Raw genomic sequence first — 20,397 nt, 5'->3', positions numbered from 1 at the left:
CCTTTTAGCCAAACTTATTACACTTCCAGTTCAATAATAGAGGCATTTCTATTGTTTATGAAATTAATGTTTCTTCATATTCATAACATCAAGTTGAGTCTTGTTCAAGTGCTTAAACAGCAATTGCTGTAACTTTGAAATTATTTTTAACATAGACCAGCACTGCTCCTGTCGTGCAATGGGAAGGTATGGGGCATAAAATCATGGAAGAAAACCTACTCAGTATGATGACAAAAAGCCTGGATAGTAACAGTTCCTTAGATTCAACCAAAGGAGATGGGACCTCTGCAGTTGCTGTCAGTAAGTTGTGGCTTATCACATAGCAAAGCTTTTTAATTAAAGAAAGGAAAAAAAGGACTAATTTTAGACAAATGGTCTGGCCTACCTGTGAACCCAGTCCCACCCTAAGTGGTTGACTCTTAATTATCTCAAAGCAACCAGGCACAGGCAATAAATACACGATCACCTGCATGTTCCCCTCCAAGTTGCACACCATCCTGACTTGGCACTATATTCTCGTTCCTTCACTGTTGCCGGATCAAAATCCTGGAACTCCCTACCTAACAGCACTGTGGGTGTGCCTACACCACATGGAATGCAGCATTTGAATAAGGCTGCTCACCTTTTCAAAGGTAGTTAGGATTGGGCGATAAATGCTGACCTTGCTGGTAACACTTACATCTCAAGATTGACTTAAAAAGAAGTTTTTTTTTAAATTGCCATGCTAATAATTGCCCACATCCCAAGAACAAATCACACAAAACCGTGTAACTGTGGACATTGGATCATCCATATCTGCTGATGGTATGCTCTGTGATTAAATAGCCTGATGATGTTCACACATGAAGAATAGCTGTTTGAACTGCAGTATAGTATTGCTGCATGTGCTGCTTGCTATTGTAGAAAATGGTGTGGTGGTCAGTTAGGGCTGGAAATCAAGTTGTTAAACTTTGTCTCCTGTCAGATCTTCCATGTACAGAGTTAATGTGGTTAGTAGTCTAGACAGAAGGTCAACTGGAAAACATTTTTATAAGCAGCCCTAAAAAGCCATTTTTGATATTGCTACACCTATTTATTTCTGTTTCACTATTGATACCAATTTGTTCCAATGTACTCCACTCTAGAACAGTTTGAGAATGTTTTGAAGCAATTTGATTTATACTGTAGTGAATTTTCCCAATAGCCTTCAACTATGGTTTCAAGAAGTGGAAGACTTGTTTCCTGTTTACAGAATAAACAATTCAGAATTTTCACGGGTCACAGATTTTTTACTGTCTGAGCCTGTGAAATAGGCCACTGGTTCAACATTTCCATGTAGAAAAGAGACCAGACCCTGAAATGCAATCCCCAAAATGCCAGTTAAGTCTCTGAATCTCATGTAATAAAATTGAATTTGACCTATTTGGATACCACATAATCTAAAGGGGTCAATTATGAGCACATGTTGAATAAACCTTAGCTTGTATTCCTTTGTGTATAGAAGATGATAGGGTTTAAAATGAGAAAATGATTCCTTAGGGCAGATAGGGAATACTTCCACTGAGGAAGTTTGGAACAAGACATGTTATGACGTGACAGATGATGTGTGCCAGGCAGACCAAATCAACAAGGGATAATTGGCCACACTATCACAACGGTTTTGCAATTTGTATTTATTATGAGAAGATGTGTGCACTGAATTCAGTAGTAAGAAGTCCAAGACTTTTAGAGATTTAAAAAAAAATTAAATTAAAATATTTATTAACAAAATAGAAGATTTCAAATACATACATAAGACTACAATTACTACTATAACAAATCCTAAAATTTCTAATTGACCTGACTCGCAGTTACACACCCCCTTTAAAGCTACAGTCCAGAATAGATTTTAGATTTAAAACAAAACCAGCAAATTAACAACACGACCCAATTGACAGTGGAATTCCAAATGGCTTTTCCCCAACTTCAGTTACTTTACATAGCAGACTTATGCACAAATGGCTGGAGGCTTCTTGAAGGCTGTTTCACACACTCCTGTTAGATTCTCTCACATAGCCTTTCATTCTCCTTTATATATGTTTCTCTCTCTTTAATATGTAAATTCTTCCACAAGTTTTTGAAACTTTATCCACCTCATTATATAAAAACTTCCATGTTGCCAATATTGTCAGTAACCTTTGGGAAAAATAAACACACTCCTTAGCCTTGCTTATCTGGCTAGTTGTAAACAGACTAATATCCCTTTGAAATCTAAACAATCCCTTCACTTATCCAAAAATGCAAATTCCCTTCACATCTTACATGCTAAGCCAACATCCATGTTTACTCATTAGCATGTCAAGCTCATTTCTACACCTAGCTTCTTTTGACGATTTCAAGCTCGCAGCCTATTTGACTTCAAATGTAATTAAATCTCACAAAACCACCTATACTTATACCCATCAACCTACTTCACAATAAACCAGAAAATATTATACTTTTGTCACACATGGCATAACCTTGAAATTGTTGGGCCATTCAGGAATGGCATCAGGAAACACTTCACACAGAGTATCAGAAACCTGGAGCTATTTTCCTGAAAAGGATCAGTTGAAACTTTTAAGACTGAGATTGATGGGTACGGGTCTGCATATGAAGTTGAGGTATAGACCATCCATGACCTTTATTGAATGGCAGAACCATCTTGAGGAACTGAATAGCCTGCTGTTCCTATGCAGCTTGTGACTCATTGCATTGTGTATTGTACTCTACTTCACCAAGAAAAAGTGAGTGCAGTGCTCCTGCAGATTCTCAATTTTCAGAATCAAATACTGTAAGGCATCCCACATATCCTCTGGCTCAGCCCAAAGGTGTCCACATGTCTTGTAGTGTTTGCAGAGGTAGAAAAAGAAGAATTATTTTTGCTTTAGGAAAAATGGATCTTCCTAAAAACTTTGTAGTTGCTGGCAGAGGTTTGATCAAAAGTAAGGTAAAGACAGATAAATTGAGCAAGTTTTGTATGAATAGGCCAGTTATGAGTTTTCCTTCAATGTAATATAATTGAACTTAGGAATGCCAATGTGTTCTGGAGCTTCAGTTGAAATACATTGTGTAATTTAGTTTTCAACACACACTGATTCCATCCTGTATCCTAGCTTCATTGCCTGTTGTGTACATGGTGCTGCCTAATGTGAGCAGAATATTAATAATAATTTAATACAACAACCATCCAGAAATTGCCACAGCAACCATCTGTATGCTTCAGCTAGTCTCTGCAGTTTAAGGTGGGACGGAATGTGAGCTTGTCTCAGTTATTTCAACTTAGCTTTTGAGGTGTGGGCAAGAACAATGAAACAGCAGTTCTTTTTGTTGGTAAAGTTTTTTTTTTTCCTACCCCACTGATCCCTTACTCTGATTGTTGTCCCAATATTCTCTCCTATCTCACTCACATGGACCTTATCCATATGAGCTAAATCATGTAGAATAATACAGCTGAAGGAACAACTGTTCCCTCCCATTTTCCCCCAGGAATCCCCTTCCAGCACTCCGATCCCAAGGCGCTGAAGCCAGTTGATGCAGCATTTGGGTGTCAGAGGTCAGTTAACTCAGGACAGGACAGGGATCAGATCTGGGGCCTTCCTGGTCCAGCTCTCATTCCGCTGCTTCATAACTAGCTACATTACTTTAGTATTGAGTGTTTATGGTATTTAGTGATGTACCTATAGTGCATGAGAATCAATGATGTGCAAGAAAACTAGAAACTGAGGACTACAGGTACAGTATCTCCAATCTGGCTGTCTGAAAACCACACTTTTTTTTAAGCAGCCTTCGACTGACTTTCCCTCCTCACCAACATCTTTTGTCTAACTGTATGGCTGGGAAATTCATTGGAGCTGCTCCTACTCCACCACCAAGTAAAGTGTTCTAAATATACAAGATAGTCTGTAAGCTTAGACTTTTGCTAGTCTGATCACATCTACATTATCACAGATGCATTGCATCAGTGTTGAAGTGCAGTGGAAACCCCATTTCCATGCATTAAAGGAGCTTCTGCTACGCTTCCGACAAAGTAACACTGATCTGAAGCATCTGCAAAGAATTTCCTTGGCTTGTCTTGCAGCATTGTCTCTGTTTCTTTCAAAACTGCCCTTTGCAATCCAGAACACTCAATATACTCGGGCCAAACTGCCTGTACCGAAAACCAGCAAGACCTGAAATCTGGCATGGTCTTGGTCCTGAGGTTGCTGGTTTTGAGACACTGATACCTGTATTTCCATTTTTTAAAAATCTAATTTGTTTTGTTGGTACAAATCTTAAAATGCTGCGCTTTAATATTTTAATATGCATAAAATAATTTTAGTCTAACACTGATGCAATGTATCTGTGACAATGTAGATGTGGTCAGACTGGCAAAAGACTAAGTTTACAGACTATTTTGTATATTTAGAACACTTTACTTCTGAATCAGATAGCACGAAAACCCATGTGTCATGACTGCATGCAGTTAATTTGATAATGGGCAGGTGAGGGGTGGGACGAAATGATAAAGCAAGTATCAATTCAGAAATGGCAGCCTGTTGAAGGCTTTCAGAGGCCTTGTAAACCAGCGATGGTTGATAGTTGTATTGAAAGAATGCTGTGGATCTGCTGGAAAATTCAATAGCTGACTATTCTGGAACTTAACTGTACAATTTTTATCTTTTTTTTAGCTCCAAAATGTAACCTGAATACATCCCTAGTGATTATTGAAGAGTCTGAATTGCATGAGGTATAGTGATTTTTAATTTTTTTTGTTTAGTTAATCCATGGCTTACAATTTTGTGATCTGGGAAGGGGGTTTGATTATATTATTGTCCTACCGTGTCAATTCCTGTGTTCAGGTGTATTTTAAAACTTGGCTCATGTAGAAAGTTTCAAATTATCTACTTATTTAACAATAATAAGCTACTTCATATGTCTTAAGCGCACCTTGCAAAGTACAATAATTTGTGTGCACTTTATAATTTACTGTAGTTTAACGGACTATAAGAACAAATTAAGTGTTGCAACGTTATCTACAGAATGAGGCCATATGTAATTTTGGTTGCAAATGTGAACAATTGAAATTTGACACTTAATCTCAGCATTCCTTTCATATTTAAGTGCTACGAGGAAGGTACAATTTCCTAATATGTACTTATGAAGCGTCTTTTGCAGTGTGATTCTATATAAGCTGACTTAAGAATTTTTTTTTGTAGAAATTGATGGATGGCCAGATCACAGTCCGAGAATTTTTCAAACTCTTGAAAGTTCAAACCCATGCACAGAAATCTCGCCAGAGTGAGCTACAAGTTAATGTAAGAGCGTGCCTACAGATATCCAGACTCTTGAATTCCTTCCATTCAATAACATACTGAAAATCCTCCTCATGCTGCATATCACAATGAAAATGTCAACCAATGACATGCATTTTTTTTGTGTACTTTAATCTTTTAAATGTATTTTTGTTTAATTTTGACTTCGTGGCTGTCCCTTTTTTAAATGCATCACAGTACATAAATTTGAAATTGAGCTGCAGCTTAAATTGAGAAACGTTGCAAGATTCCTATGGTTTTGTTGTTTCCAAGGTTTGAAATAGAAAGCAAGTTACATAATTGAAATGTAAACAGCACCAGTCATGTGGTTTCCCAGCAGCCAGTTAGAGCTGAAATTGAGCATTATCTGTTTGCCCAGCTTAGTAATGAAGAACAAAAACAGAATTACCTGGAAAAACTCAGCAGGTCTGGCAGCATCGGCGGAGAAGAATAAAGTTGACGTTTCGAGTCCTCATGACCCTTCAACAGAACTGAGTAAAATTAGGAGAGGGGTGAAATATAAGCTGGTTTAAGGTGGGGGTGAGGGTGGGGGAGAGAAGTGGGGGGGGTGGGAGGAGGGGGGTGGTTGTAGGGACAAGCAAGCAGTGATAGGAGCAGATAATCAAAAGATGTCATAGACAAAAGGACAAAGAGGTGTTGAAGGTGGTGATATTATCTAAGAGAATGTGCTAATTAAGAATGGATGGCAGGACACACAAGGTACAGCTCTAGTGGGGGTGGAGTGAAATAAGACTAACAGGGCATAAAAGGTATAAATTTAAAAATAATGGAAATAGGTGGGAAAAGAAAAATCTATATAAATTATTGGAAAAAACAAAAGGGAGGGGGAAGAAACGGAAAGGGGGTGGGGATGGAGGAGGGAGTTCAAGATCTAAAGTTGTTGAATTCAATATTCAGTCCGGAAGGCTGTAAAGTACCTAGTCGGAAGATGAGGTGTTGTTCCTCCAGTTTGCGTTGAGCTTCACTGGAACAATGCAACAAGCCAAGGACAGACATGTGGGCAAGAGAGCAGGGTGGAGTGTTAAAATGGCAAGCGACAGGGAGGTTTGGGTCATTTTTGCGGACAGACCGCAGGTGTTCTGCAAAGCGGTCACCCAGTTTGCGTTTGGTCTCTCCAATGTAGAGGAGACTGCATTGGGAGCAACGAATGCAGTAGGCTAAATTGGGGGAAATGCTGCTTCACTTGAAAGGAGTGTTTGGGCCCTTGGACGGTGAGGAGAGAGGAAGTGAAGGGGCAGGTGTTGCATCTTTTGCGTATGCATGGGGAGGTGCCGTAGGTGGGGGTTGAGGAGTAGGGGGTGATGGAGGAGTGGACCAGGGTGTCCCGGAGGGAAGGATCCCTACGGAATGCAGCCGGCGGGGGGGTGAAGGGAAGATGTGTTTGGTGGTGGCATCATGCTGGAGTTGGCGGAAATGGCGGAGGATGATCCTTTTCTCGGACTGCTGTTCCCATCGCATTCTGAGATCCACACTCAGTGCCATGCGCCACCATATGAACACACTTGACCTCTCCCTCCAGCACCCTTTTTCAAAGCTGCGCCTGCCCCCAGTTTCATTTTATTCTTCGTCTCATCCGACGCCTTAACAAGAAACTTTTTCTCTTTCTCTCAAGTGCTAAGGAATGCAAGCTCCAACAACTCATGGACACCAACACCCATCTAGGACCCTCCACCCCTGCCTGTCCCTCCATCCCCACCCCATCTTCCAATCCCAGCCCCGGCCGTGTATTCACTATACCCCCTGACCTTCCCCTCTCCGATGCTGAACGTTCAGTGCTCAGCAAAGGACTTAGTTTCATACCCTTACGCCCTCATCTCAATGAATTTCGGGCTCGGCACGATGCTGAACTCTTCTTCCGCCGCCTTCGTCTCCGTGCTCACTTCTTTGGGCAGGAGTCCTCTCCCCGTTCAACGGATCCTTTTACCCACCTCCAATATTCTCCCTCCACCTGGACCCCTTCATCTGGATTCTTACCTTCTCTTGATCTTTTCATTGAAAACTGTCGGCGTGACATTAGTCGTCTCAATTTCTCTGCTCCTCTCGCCCATTCTAATCTGTCTCTCTCTGAACTTACTGCACTCCATTCTCTCAGGTCCAACCCTAACATTGTCATCAAACCCGCTGACAAGGGTGGTGCTGTTGTTGTCTGGCGCACTGACCTCTACCTCGCGGAGGCTGAGCGTCAACTCGCAGACACTTCCTCCTACCTCTCCCTGGACCATGACCCCACCACTGAACATCAAGCCATTGTCTCCAGGACTGTCACTGACCTCATCTGCTCTGGAGATCTTCCTCCCACCGCCTCCAACCTGATAGTCGCCCAACCTCGGACGGCCCGCTTCTACCTCCTACCCAAAATCCACAAACAGGACTGTCCCGGCAGACCGATCGTATCAGCCTGTTCCTGCCCCATGGAACTCATTTCTAGTTATCTTGACTCCCTTCTCTCTCCCCTTGTCCAGTCCCTTCCCACCTACATCCGTGATTCCTCTGACACCTTACGTCACACCAACAATTTCCAGTTCCCTGGCCCCAACCGCCTCCTCTTCACCATGGACGTCCAATCCCTCTACACCTCCATCCCCCACCAGGATGGTCTGAGGGCCCTTAGCTTCTTCCTCGAACAGAGGCCCGAACAATCCCCATCCACCACTACTCTCCTCCGTCTGGCTGAACTTGTTCTCTCACTGAACAATTTCTCCTTTAACTCCTCTCACTTCCTCCAGATAAAAGGTGTGGATATGGGTACCCGCATGGGCCCCAGCGCATAGCTGTCTCTTTATGGGGTTTGTGGAACATTCCCTGTTCTAGTCCTACTCTGGCCCCCTCCCACAACTCTTTCTCCGGTACATCGATGATAACTTCGGTGCTGCTTCATGCTCTCGTCGGGACCTGGAAAAATTTATTAATTTTGCTTCCAATCTCCACCCCTCCATCATTTTCACATGGTCCATCTCTGACACTTCCCTTCCCTTCCTTGACCTCTCTGTCTCAATTTCTGATGATAGACTGTCCACCAATATCCATTACAAGCCTACCGACTCCCACAGCTACCTCGACTACAGCTCCTCGCACCCCGCTTCCTGTAAGGACTCCATCCCATTCTCTCAGTTCCTTCGCCTCCGTCGCATCTGTTCTGATGATGCTACCTTCAAAAACAGTTTCTCTGACATGTCCTCCTCCTTCCTTAACCGAGGTTTTCCACCCACGGTCGTTGACAGGGCCCTCAACCGTGTCCGGCCCATCCCCCGCGCATCTGCCCTCATGCCTTCTCCTCCCTCCCAGAAACATGATAGGGTCCCCCTTGTCCTCACTTATCACCCCACCAGCCTCCGCATTCAAAGGATCATCCGCCGTCATTTCTGCCAACTCCAGCATGATGCCACCACCAAACACATCTTCCCTTCACCCCCCCTGGGGGCATTCCGTAGGGATCGTTCCCTCCGGGACTCCCTGGTCCACTCCTCCATCACCCCACTACTCCTCAACCCCCACCTACGGCACCTCCCCATGCATACGCAAAAGATGCAACACCTGCCCCTTCACTTCCTCTCTCCTCACCATCCAAGGGCCCAAACACTCCTTTCAAGTGAAGCAGCATTTCACTTGCATTTCCCCCAACTTAGTCTACTGCATTCGTTGCTCCCAATGCAGTCTCCTCTACATTGGAGAGACCAAACGCAAACTGGGTGACCGCTTTGCAGAACACCTGTGGTCTGTCCGCAAGAATGACCCAAACCTCCCTGTCGCTTGCCATTTTAGCACTCCACCATGCTCTCTTGCCCACATGTCTGTCCTTGGCTTGTTGCATTGTTCCAGTGAAGCTCAACGCAAACTGGAGGAACAACACCACATCTTCCGACTAGGCACTTTACAGCCTTCTGGACTGAATATTGAATTCAACAACTTTAGATCTTGAACTCCCTCCTCCATCCCCACCCCCTTTCCATTTCTTCCCCTTCCCTTTTGTTTTTTTCAATAATTTATATAGATTTTTCTTTTCCCACCTATTTCCATTATTTTTAAATTTATACCTTTTATGCCCTGTTAGTCTTATTTCACCCCATCCCCACTAGAGCTGTACCTTGTGTGTCCTGCCATCCATTCTTAATTAGCACATTCTCTTAGATAATATCACCACCTTCAACACCTCTTTGTCCTTTTGTCTATGACATCTTTTGATTATCTGCTCCTATCACTGCTTGCTTGTCCCTACAACCACCCCACCTCTCCCCCCGCCCCCCCTCCACTTCTCTCCCCCCACCTTAAACCAGCTTATATTTCACCCCTCTCCTAATTTTACTCAGTTCTGTTGAAGGGTCATGAGGACTCGAAACGTCAACTTTATTCTTCTCTGCCGATGCTGCCAGACCTGCTGAGTTTTTCCATGTAATTCTGTTTTTGTTTTGGATTTCCAGCATCCGCAGTTTTTTGTTTTTATCTTAGTAATGAAGAAGTTATTTGGGTTGCTATCAGGCAATTGAAAATGGACAATGGCCACAGATTTCTAAATCATTCCATACTTCGTTCGTGTCAAATGTTGGAATGGTTGCAGCACCAAAGGAGACCATTTGTTCCTTAGTGTCATGCCGATTCACTGCAAGAGCAACTCAGCTTGTCCTACTCCTCAACTCTTTTCCCAATAGCCCTGTGATTACTTTTCTCTTTCTCTTTCTCTCTCTTCTCTGCCGCCCTCAATCCTTTGGCCATTGCGACCCTCCACCCCGTTCCCTTGGCCGCGCCCCCCTTGCTCTCTTGGCCACGACCCTCCCGACTCCCTTGGCCATGCTCGCCTTGCTCCCTCCCTCGCACGTGCACACCCTTTCTCGCTATCACTATCAGGTATGATTCCTAGAATTGGACGCAGTTTTCCAGTTGGGGCCAAAATGCTGTTCTATGAAGGTTCACTATAACTCCTTTGCTTGTGTACTTCATGACTCTATTTCTAAAGTGTAGGATCTCTTGTGCATTTTTAACTAATTTCTCAACAGGCACTGCCACCTTTATCAATTTGTGTACGTTTATCCGCAGGTCTTTATGGTCCTGTACATATTTTTAGAACTTTATGCTTGATTTCCTATTGCGTCTCCTCGTTCTTCCTACAGAAATGTATCACTTCACACTTCTCTGCTTTAAACTTTCTCTACTGCACATCTGCCCGTACCACCAGCCTGTTTATGTCCTCTTGAAGTCTATCACTATCGTCTTCATAGTTCACAATAATTCCAAGTTTGGCGTCATCTGCAAATTTTTAAACTGTGCCCTGCACATCCTAGTTTAGGTCATCAATATAGATCAAGAAAGGAAGTGGTCCTAATACCAACCCCTCAGGAACCCCTCTAGTCTGACAAACAACTGTTCCCCACTACTGTTTCCTGTCACTCAGCCAACTCCATATCCAGAGACCCAGGGTAATCCGTTGGGGACCTGGGTTCAAATCCCACCACGGCAGATAGTGAAATTTTAATTCAATAAAAATCTGGAATTAAAAGTCTGGTGATGACCACGAAACCACTGTCGATAGTTGTAAAAACCCATCTGGTTCACTAATGTCCTTTAGGGGAGGAAGTCTGCCGTCCTTCCCTGGTTTGGCTTACATGTGACTCCAGATCCACAGCAATGTGATTGACTCTTAAATGCCCTCTGGACAAGAGCAATTAGGGATGGGCAATAAATGCTAGCCAGCCAACAACACCCACATCCCATGAACGAATATGTTTAAAAAAAAAAAATCCATGCTGCAATTGTCTCTTTTATCCCATGTGCTTTGACTTTGCTGAGGCTTTATCAAATGCCTTTTGGAAGCCCATGTACACTAAATCAACCACGTCAAAAACTCAAATCAAGTTAGCCGGACACGATTTGCCTTTATCAAATCTATGCTGGTTTTCCTTCATTCACATTTGTCCAGGTTAAATTTGTCCCAGAATATCATTTCCAAAACCCCCACCACTAAAGTTAAACTGACTGGCCTGTAGCTGTTGGGCTGATCCTTGCATCTTTTTTTGAATAAGGGTGTAATATTTGTGATTCTCCAGTCCTCTGGCACCATTCTTGTATCTAAGAAGGATACTATACCAAATGCTTTTTCAATTTCCACCCTTCCTTCCCTCAGTACCCTAGGATGCATCCCATCTTGTCATGGTGACTTTTTAACTCTTAAGTAAAGCCAGCCTTTCTAATACCTCCTTATCAGTTTTAGTTCATCCAGTGATCTCACCCATCTTCTCTTTCACTATGACTTTGGCAGCATCTCTTCCTTGGTAAAGACAGATGCTAAGTACCTCATTAGTACCTCAATTTATGGCCCATGCCTCCATGCATAAATCCCCTTTTTGGTCCCTAATCACTGCACCCAAAATGTTGATGCCACAGTTTTATCAACAGATTGGAAACTGTTAATTGGAGTTATATACAGTGGTTCTAATATTCATGTCTGTTGTTCCCAAGTGCAAGTCTGGTAGTTTCTTGATGGACAGCAGCACTGATTGGGACCAAGTATTTAAGTTTCTCAAATCAATGACCAGTTTGTAGCAACTTCTAGATGGTGCTTCAAACTCTGCTCAAAATTGTATTTATAAAATATTTTATTAAGGCCACAAAATTGTATAATGTCAGATTCAAGCAAACTGTGCTTATTTTTTAAAAGAAACTAAATAGACAGCAAATTTGATTACAGTATTGTCACCATTGTATTATGCCAATTACTGTAAGAGAAGGTGTACTTGTGTGACATTCTTAATTCAATAACTGAAATCGCTCTCACCAGTCGTGGTGGACCTGCAATCACCAATGTTACACAGCTCAAAAGCTCTCTCCATCACAATCCAAGTTTAGAAAATGTAAAGCTATAATTTTATTGTTGGATTTTTTGCAGCTCAAATGGAAAGAAATACTTTAGTGTGCTTTACAATCTCAGGATGTCCCAAAGATTTTTACTACCAATGAAGTACTTAAATGTTAAACATAACAGCCAATTTGTACATAGCAGGATCTCATAATCAACAATGAAATGAATGGCCAAATAATCTGTTTTGGGTGTTGGTTGGGGTGTAAAAGTTGGCTAGGAATTCTGGTGAGTTCCCTATGTTTTTGTTATTTGAATAGTGTTGTGGTCTTGTTCAAATCCACCCTGAGCAGTGGCCATCTCTTCCTACTGATGGCACTTTCGATCATGCAGCACTCCTTAGCACTGGACTGGAATGTCAGTCTGTACTGAAGTCTCTGGAGTTGGACTTCAACCACAACCTTCTGATTCTGCAATGAGATGGAGGTGAAATGCAGAACATTATATCTGACTTACACAACTTGCCAGAAAAAGAATGTCTAAGGCATAGGGAAAAGGACAATATAGGGATCTTTTATTTGAGTGTAGCATTGTTTCTTTGAGTTGATATGCTTTTAGGCAGGATGGAGTGTCATTGTATTAAATCACTAGAATGGATATTACCCCACTTAACTGTTTTACTAATACTTCTATCAGTTGTGTGAAACAATTGAAATTGAGATTCAGGACACTTCTTTGCCTGATTATTGCTGTGTTTTGTTCACATTTTGGTCAGGTTGAATTGGACAAGTCTTCAGCTGTCGAAAATTGGCTGGCAGTGAAGTTTATTCACCGACCAAAGCGGGAAGTCTATGAAGAGGACAGCAGTGCTCTCTCTGCAGCCATAGCTGAGTAAGATCCTCAATGTTCAGATCAGATGAAGGCCATAAACTACAGTCAATGATTTATAATTTTTTCCTTCTACTGAAGTGTGTTCTAGAAGGATTAACTCATACTCTGTGGGGAATTAACTTTATTTTGCTAACTTGCTAGTTATCAGGGAAACATCTAATTGCTAAAAACAATTGAAATGCCCATGTTGCATTCTGGCTTCTTTACACAAACTTGCCAATCACCCATACAGGATTGTTAAACTATAAGTAGGTTTGATTTATTTGAACTCTACACCAAATTTATATACATTACAGCTCAGCAGAGAGCTATGTTCTAGGGATTTAACAATCACTATTCCTCACAGCAACAGCTGCATCAACTGACTGCTGCTCGCATACTGCTTTCCATCCTGGTTCCTCGATGACAGATGTACACCATCTGCATATTCTCAGATATCACAACAGCCCACATTACAAGAGCTGGTGTTTCTCAGAGAAGATATATTTGAATATTTCTTTATTCTACTTGAAGTGCATTATTCATAGCTTTGTTGGCCTGATAATAAAAATGGATTGATCCAGATTATTCTGCAGTATTTAGCATTAAAAGCCAATGTTGCTGATAACTCTTGACTGCTCAACTAGAATTCAATTAGCATCACAGTATCTCTACAGTGCATAAGGAGGCCATTAGGCCCATTGAGTCTGCACTGGCTCTCTGAAAGAGCATTCCACCTAGTCCCACTCTCCCGCTTTATCCCCACAACCTTGCACATTCTCTCTTTTCAGGTAGCAATCCAATTCCCTTTTGAATACCTCGATCGAACCTGCCTCCACCACCCTTTCAGGAAGTTTGTTCCAGACTTCAACAATCCTCTGGTGAAAAAATTTTTCCTCAACTCACATTTACTCCTTTTGCCAATTATTTTGAATCTGTGCCCTCTAGTTCTTAATGTTCTCTTGAGTGGGAACAGCTTCTCACTATTTACCTTGTCCATATCCCTCAGGATCTTGAATACCTCTATCAAGTTTCCTCTCGGCCGCCTTTTCTCTAAGGAAAACAGTCCCAATCTCTCCAATCCTCATAGCTACAGTTCTTCATCCCGGGAATCATTCATCTCCTCTGTACTCTCTCCCAATGCCTTCACATCCTTCCTCAAGTATGGTGCCCAGAGCTGAATGCAGTACTCCAGATGAGGCCTAACTAATGTCTTATATGGAGTTGGACATCTGAATTAGGTTATTCTAATAAACCAGTAATTATGACCTATGTAATTGTACAAGTTTTCAGGTATAGTTCCCACCATTTTGAAAAATCCACATTTAAAATGGGTACTCTCTTATTACAAGGAGTGTGCAGCACAGAAACAGGTCCACATGGACTATGTTGGTTTTTATTTTCCATGTTAGTCTCCTCCCATTGTACTTCACCTGATTCTACTAGTGTATCCTTCTATTCCTTTCTCCCCTGTAATTATCTAGCCTCCCCTTAAATGAATCAATGCTATTCTCCTTAATTACTCCATGAGGTAACAAGTTCCATATTCTGACTACTCTCTGGGTAAATAATTCTTATGAATTATTCATTAGATTTATTAGTGACCATCTTATATTTATGACCCCTAATTTTGTACTTTCCCACAAGTAGAAATGTTTTCTCTACGACTACCCTATCAAACTACTTCATAATTTAAAAGACCTCTATCAGGTTACTGCCCGTATAGTCTTTCCTAATGGCTAAAACCTCTGATTTCTGGTATTATTCTTGCAAATCTTTTGTGTGCCTTCTCTGATGCTTCTTTGACCTCCATAACCCAAAGAAGATGGTGTTGTACACAGTATTCCAAGTGTGATCTAACCAGGGTTTTGTACAAGTTTAACATACTTCTTCTGCATTTCAATTCTATTTCTGTAGAAATATAATCCAGCTCTTTGAATTCTTTTATGGCCTTGTTAAAATGCGTTACTACCTCTAATGATTCATGTATCTGTACTTTTAGATCTCTGTTCCTTTAACCCATTTAGACTGTTGATAAACTAACAATGTTACCTCCTATTCTTTCTACTAAAATGCACCTTTTCTCACCTATTGATATTGAAATTCATGATATTGGCCAAAAAGCAATAACCATTATATATTTGCATTTATAACAATTTCAAAGTTGTTTGTTACAGTATCTTAAATGTTCAGTTTATTTTGTGCAGAAACATCAGTGCTTACTAAGCTAGTTTGTACCTCATTAACCTGAAAGAACAAACATTATATTCAATTAACTTTTGTGTATTTAAACCCTTCTGATCCCTTTGAAGTGGTGTGGAGTTTACAGTTTGGACTAAACACTGGAAGTTTAAACAAAGCTGCAGGCCAGAGTGGAGCTGGATATTGGGCAAAATGGAAGGAATGTTTTCACCACTGTAATAGTGCTACCATGTTTTATGTCCATCGTGTATAGCAGGCAAATCATATTCACACTAATGCAACCTCCTATGAGTGGCGGAGACTGTATTAAACGAGTTTTAGTGTTTTGGTCCTGCTAACTATATAATTTTTTTAAAGGATTACCCTACAAGATAAAGAATATTTTATTACATTTGCTTCCTGTTAGTCACTGGATTTAAGGGATTATTAAGAGTTGAATAATCTTGTCATGCTATCTCTTGTACAGAGAACATTAATTTCAGACCAATTTTGATTATAAGAAGAATTTTGCCAATAGGACTTATTAAAGTCGTGATTGCATCTGAGAATGAGAAGTGACACTGCAGAATATTCCAGGGGGTGGGGGTGGGTCTGGACGACTTGGCTAAGCTCTGCAATTTGCTCCCTAAGCATCCCTGACTCTCCATTTCTCTTTGTCATCAAGTTGCTCGTTAAAACCTATCTTTTTGTCCAAGCTTTTGGCTATATGTCCTAATATCACCTTACGTGGCTTGGTGTCAAATTTTGGATCTTGGAGTATCTCTTCCAAGCTTACTGACCCTAACAAATTCTTTCTACTAGTACATTATGGAGAAGCTAGAACTTTGTGTTAAATCATTTTCAGAATGGATTTGTAAGTTGCAGTTTATCATTCAGCAAGAAGAGCCAATTGACTAATTATCAAACTTAGAAAAAAGGATTCGTATGGGGGAGAGTGAGAGAAAAAGAATCTGGATAGTGCTAACATTGAGTATTCAATGACTTTAATGTTCTGGTTTTCCTTTATCTTTAAAGACTGAAGGACCAGTTGTTAGATCTTGATAAACTCCTGTCAGAGGTGAACCTTCCTCTGTGGAAAGATGTGATGCAAATGACAGAAGAGGAGGTAAGAAATGAATCAAAGTGTTAACATTGCCTATGTGGGCCTGTTAAGTTATTTATTCTTTCCTAATTAAAATTTGTAAATGCTGTTTAGTAGTAATTTTTCTTCCTTGCTGAAGAATGTAACTTGTGTTGAAGTTCATTTCCATGGCTGACCTCCATTCTGCAGCATTGATGACCAGTACCTGTAACAGGCCTATATTAGATTCATGATATTCGCCATGTTTTTGCTGCATTTTAAGATAAGCTTGTTTCCTTTACTTTGTTAAATTAGCAATCACTATATATATTTTTTTTTTAAATGCTAATCTGAGGTTTAATGGAAGTATATGAACCTTGGAAGAATTTACAAAAGTGTATATTGGCTAGAAAGCCTTTAAATTGGCTTACTGTAAAATCTGCTTTTCAGTTGCAACAGTTTCGTTCCTGCCTGAATGCCAAGAAAACTACTTTTGTGAAAAGAACCAAAGTGATCTGCCATGAGCAAAAAGTTGAACTCTATTCAGCACAGTTGAATATGTTGAAGGTAAGTTTGCTTTATGGAACTTTGTTTCTGCAACATTGGTACAAGGATCTGGCTATGCAGGGTAATGTTTGATTCTCCGATTCTTTGGAGCAAAAATGACTCTTGATCTCAAACTCTTCTTCATAAACTAAGTTTTCTGACCAACAATTAAATCTAGTGCAGATAACTTGGGATTTTCATTGGCAAGTTAGGTTTCAAGGCACAGATTAAGTGACAGTTTAGGCTTCCAGAAATAATGTTCTCTAAAGGAATATAATTCCTGGTTTAATAATCACTTTGTGGCCATTAGTTGGTATATGCTGATTGTTTTGCTTTGCAGCAATTTGGATAAAGCCTTAAAGTTGGCTCCATTAGACTTCATGTAATGACCATAAATTATTCTTTCAACTGTGAGTGCAGTATTTAAGTTTATTATGGCAATGAGCAAAATTATGCATTTTGTCTGACCCTCAAATCCATCCTGTGATCTTATTTTCTTCAAAAGTATCTTGAAACAAATAAATTAATGATCGTTATTTTAGTATATTTGAGTCTCATGCTATTATCACGGATCTAACATATTTAATTTCACCTTGTTAACCAAACTACCCTTGAATGTCAAAAACCGAATTTGAAGTTTAACTACAGTTTTTAACATGAATGATTTTGCATTCTCTTATTTTAATAAAGAGAAAATAGTGCTCAGTTTGCATGTACATTACTCTGATACGGATGTTAGCAAATTAGACTAATAGACTTGAATAATTTTATTTTGGCTTTTTAAAGTTTTAGGCATCATCTTCAAGTATATTACTCAGTAAGACAACATCCATCAGAACACAGCATCTTATGATTCCCTCAAGAGTTGTTCTAGATGTAATTTGTAAGGCAGCAAAGTAGAGCACTCATTGCACTTTTCTACTGAAAACTTTTGTTTCTTATCTTGTAAAATTGCTCTTTTCAGCAGATCAGCCATCAAAAGTTAAAATATAGGCAGCTTATCCTATTTTAATTGTTGTCACAATTTTAGCTCAAACTTATGCCATCTGAGCAAAAACTGAGGAAAGTAAGGTTACCTACCTGATTTCATTGCTCTTTAATTGTACAGTCTACCTTAATATTTCAGACATTTTTATTGCTCTTAAAAAAGAATTATTACCATGTTTCTCCTTATTAATTCCAATATTCTCCACTACCCGGTCCTGGTGCTGCTAATGTTTGCATGTTCCTGTCAGGATTAAAGGCAAAGTTAACAGGCATAGGGAACCTTGGTCTTCAAGGGATATTGGTGATCTGGTTAAGAAGAAGAGAGAGGTGTATAGCAGGTATAGGCAACAAGGAGCAAATGAGGTACTTGTAGAGTATAGAAAATGTAAGAAAATACTAAAAAAGGAAATCAGGAAGGCAAAAAGAAGACATGAGGTTGCTTTGGCAGATAATGTGAAGGTAAACCCTAAGGGTTTCTACAAGTATATTAAGAGTAAAAGGATAGTAAGGGACACAATTGGTCCCCTTGAAGATCAGAGTGGTCGTCTATGTGTGGAGCCTCATGAGATGGGGGAGATCTTAAACAGTTTTTTTGCATCAGTATTTACTCAGGAAACTGGCATAGTGTATAAGGAAGGAAGGGGAACAAGCAGTAGTGTCATGGAACATATAGAGATTAAAGAGGAGGAGGTGCTTGCTGCCTTACAGCGAATAAAGGTAGATAAATCCCCCGGGCCTGACATGATATTCCCTCGGACCTTGAGGGAGACTAGTGTAGAAATTGCAGGGGCCCTGGCAGAAATATTTAAAATGTCCTTAGCCACGGGTGAGGTGCCGGAGGATTGGAGGGCAGCTCATGTTGTTCCGTTGTTTAAAAAAGGCTCCAAAAGTAAACCAGGTAATTACAGGCCAGTGAGCCTGACGTCAGTAGTAGGTAAATTATTGGAAGGTGTTCTGAGAGATCGGATATACAATTATTTGGACAGCCAAGGGCTGATTAAGGATAGTCAGCATGGCTTTGTGCATGGTAGGTCGTGTTTAACGAACCTTGTAGAGTTTTTCGAGGAGGGTACCAAGAAAGTAGATGAAGGAAAGGCTGTGGATGTTGTCTACATGGACTTTAGTAAGGCCTTTGACAAGGTCCCACATGGGAGGTTAGTTCAGAAGGTTCAGACACTTGGTATCCATGGAGAGGTTGTAAACTGGATTCGAAATTGGCTGTGTGGGAGAAGACAGAGAGTGGTAGTGGATGATTGCTTCTCAGACTGGAGGTCTGCGACTAGTGGTGTGCCTCAGGGATCTGTGCTGGGACCATTGTTGTTTGTTGTCTATATCAATGATTTGGATGATGAAGTGGTAAATTGGATCAGCAAGTTTGCTGATGACACTAAGATTGGAGGCGTTGTGGACAGCAAGGAAGGCTTTCAAAGCTTGCAGAGGGATCTGGACCAACTGGAAAAATGGGCCAGAAAATGGCAGATGGAATTTAATGCGGAAAAGTGTGAGGTGTTGCATTTTGGAAGGACAAACCAAGGTAGGACATACACAGTAAATGGTAGGGCAGTGAGGAGGGCGGAGGAACAAAGGGATCTGGGAGTTCAGATACATAATTGCCTGAAAGTGGCGTCACAGGTAGACAGGGTTGTAAAGAAAGCTTTTGGCATACTGGCCTTCATAAATCAAAGTATTGAGTATAGAAGTTGGGATGTTATGGTGAGGTTGTATAAGATATTGGTGAGGCCAACTTTGGAGTATTGTGTGCAGTTCTGGCCGCCTAACTACAGGAAGAATATCAGTAAGATTGAGAGAGTGCAGAGAAGATTTACTAGGATGTTGCCGGGTCTTAAGGAGTTGAGTTACAGGGAAAGATTAAACAGGTTAGGACTTTATTCCTTGGAGCGTAGGAGAATGAGGGGATATTTGATAGAAGTTTACAAAATTATGAGGGGTATAGACAGAGTAAATGCGAGTAGGCTTTTTCCACTTAGATTAGGAGAGATAAATACGAGAGGACATGGCTTTAGGGTGAAAGGGGAAAGGTTTAGGGGGAACATTAGGGGGAACTTCTTCACTCAGAGAGTGGTGAGAGTGTGGAACGATCTGACGTGGTAAATGCGGGCTCACTCTTAAGTTTTAAGAATAAATTGGATCGATACATGGATGGGAGAGGTCTGGAGGGTTATGGACTAGGTGCAGGTCAATGGGACTAGCGGAATAATATTTCGGCACAGACTAGAAGGGCCGAATGGCCTGTTTTCTGTGCTGTAGTGTTCTATGGTTCTATGTGGCCATTCTCTCATATGTGAGCCTTAACTTTGATCAGGGTATTGAAATGTCAGAGGTGAATTCACTGTACTCACTCCAAATATACTACTCTTGGGTCATTTTGCTCATGGGAGTTGGAACCACTGGCCATTTGTTCTCTTCCCTGACTTGTATTCCCTTTCTAATTTGGAAGTGTTGAGACCAATTGTAGAGTCTATCACCACCCTGGCTGAGATCAGAAAGGTCAGCAGCAGAAATTGATCTCAAGCCCTTCTCTGTATGGCTCAACCTTTGAGCCATTGAAATAAAATCTTGTTACTATTTTCCACTGCAATTTGAAGTGATTTTCAATTTCTTTTTAACAAACT

General features: G+C 40.8%; 1 protein-coding gene across 1 annotated transcript in view; it reads left to right on the top strand.

Moving 5' to 3' along the window:
• knl1 (kinetochore scaffold 1) overlaps positions 1-20,397 on the top strand; it is a 126,870-nt gene that overhangs the window by 44,940 nt on the left and 61,533 nt on the right. The window contains exons 10-15 of the mRNA XM_078563026.1: positions 156-300; positions 4,668-4,726; positions 5,196-5,294; positions 12,875-12,990; positions 16,186-16,276; positions 16,682-16,798. Of these exons, the coding sequence (XP_078419152.1) occupies positions 156-300; positions 4,668-4,726; positions 5,196-5,294; positions 12,875-12,990; positions 16,186-16,276; positions 16,682-16,798 (627 nt within the window). The remainder of the gene's footprint in view (positions 1-155; positions 301-4,667; positions 4,727-5,195; positions 5,295-12,874; positions 12,991-16,185; positions 16,277-16,681; positions 16,799-20,397) is intronic.

This window comes from Cetorhinus maximus, chromosome 18 (assembly GCF_964194155.1).
Source record: "Cetorhinus maximus chromosome 18, sCetMax3.hap1.1, whole genome shotgun sequence".
NCBI classification, from domain to species: Eukaryota; Metazoa; Chordata; class Chondrichthyes; order Lamniformes; family Cetorhinidae; genus Cetorhinus; species Cetorhinus maximus.
The sequence above is the reverse complement of the archived record's forward strand: the minus strand, read 5'-3'. Positions and strand labels throughout refer to the sequence as shown.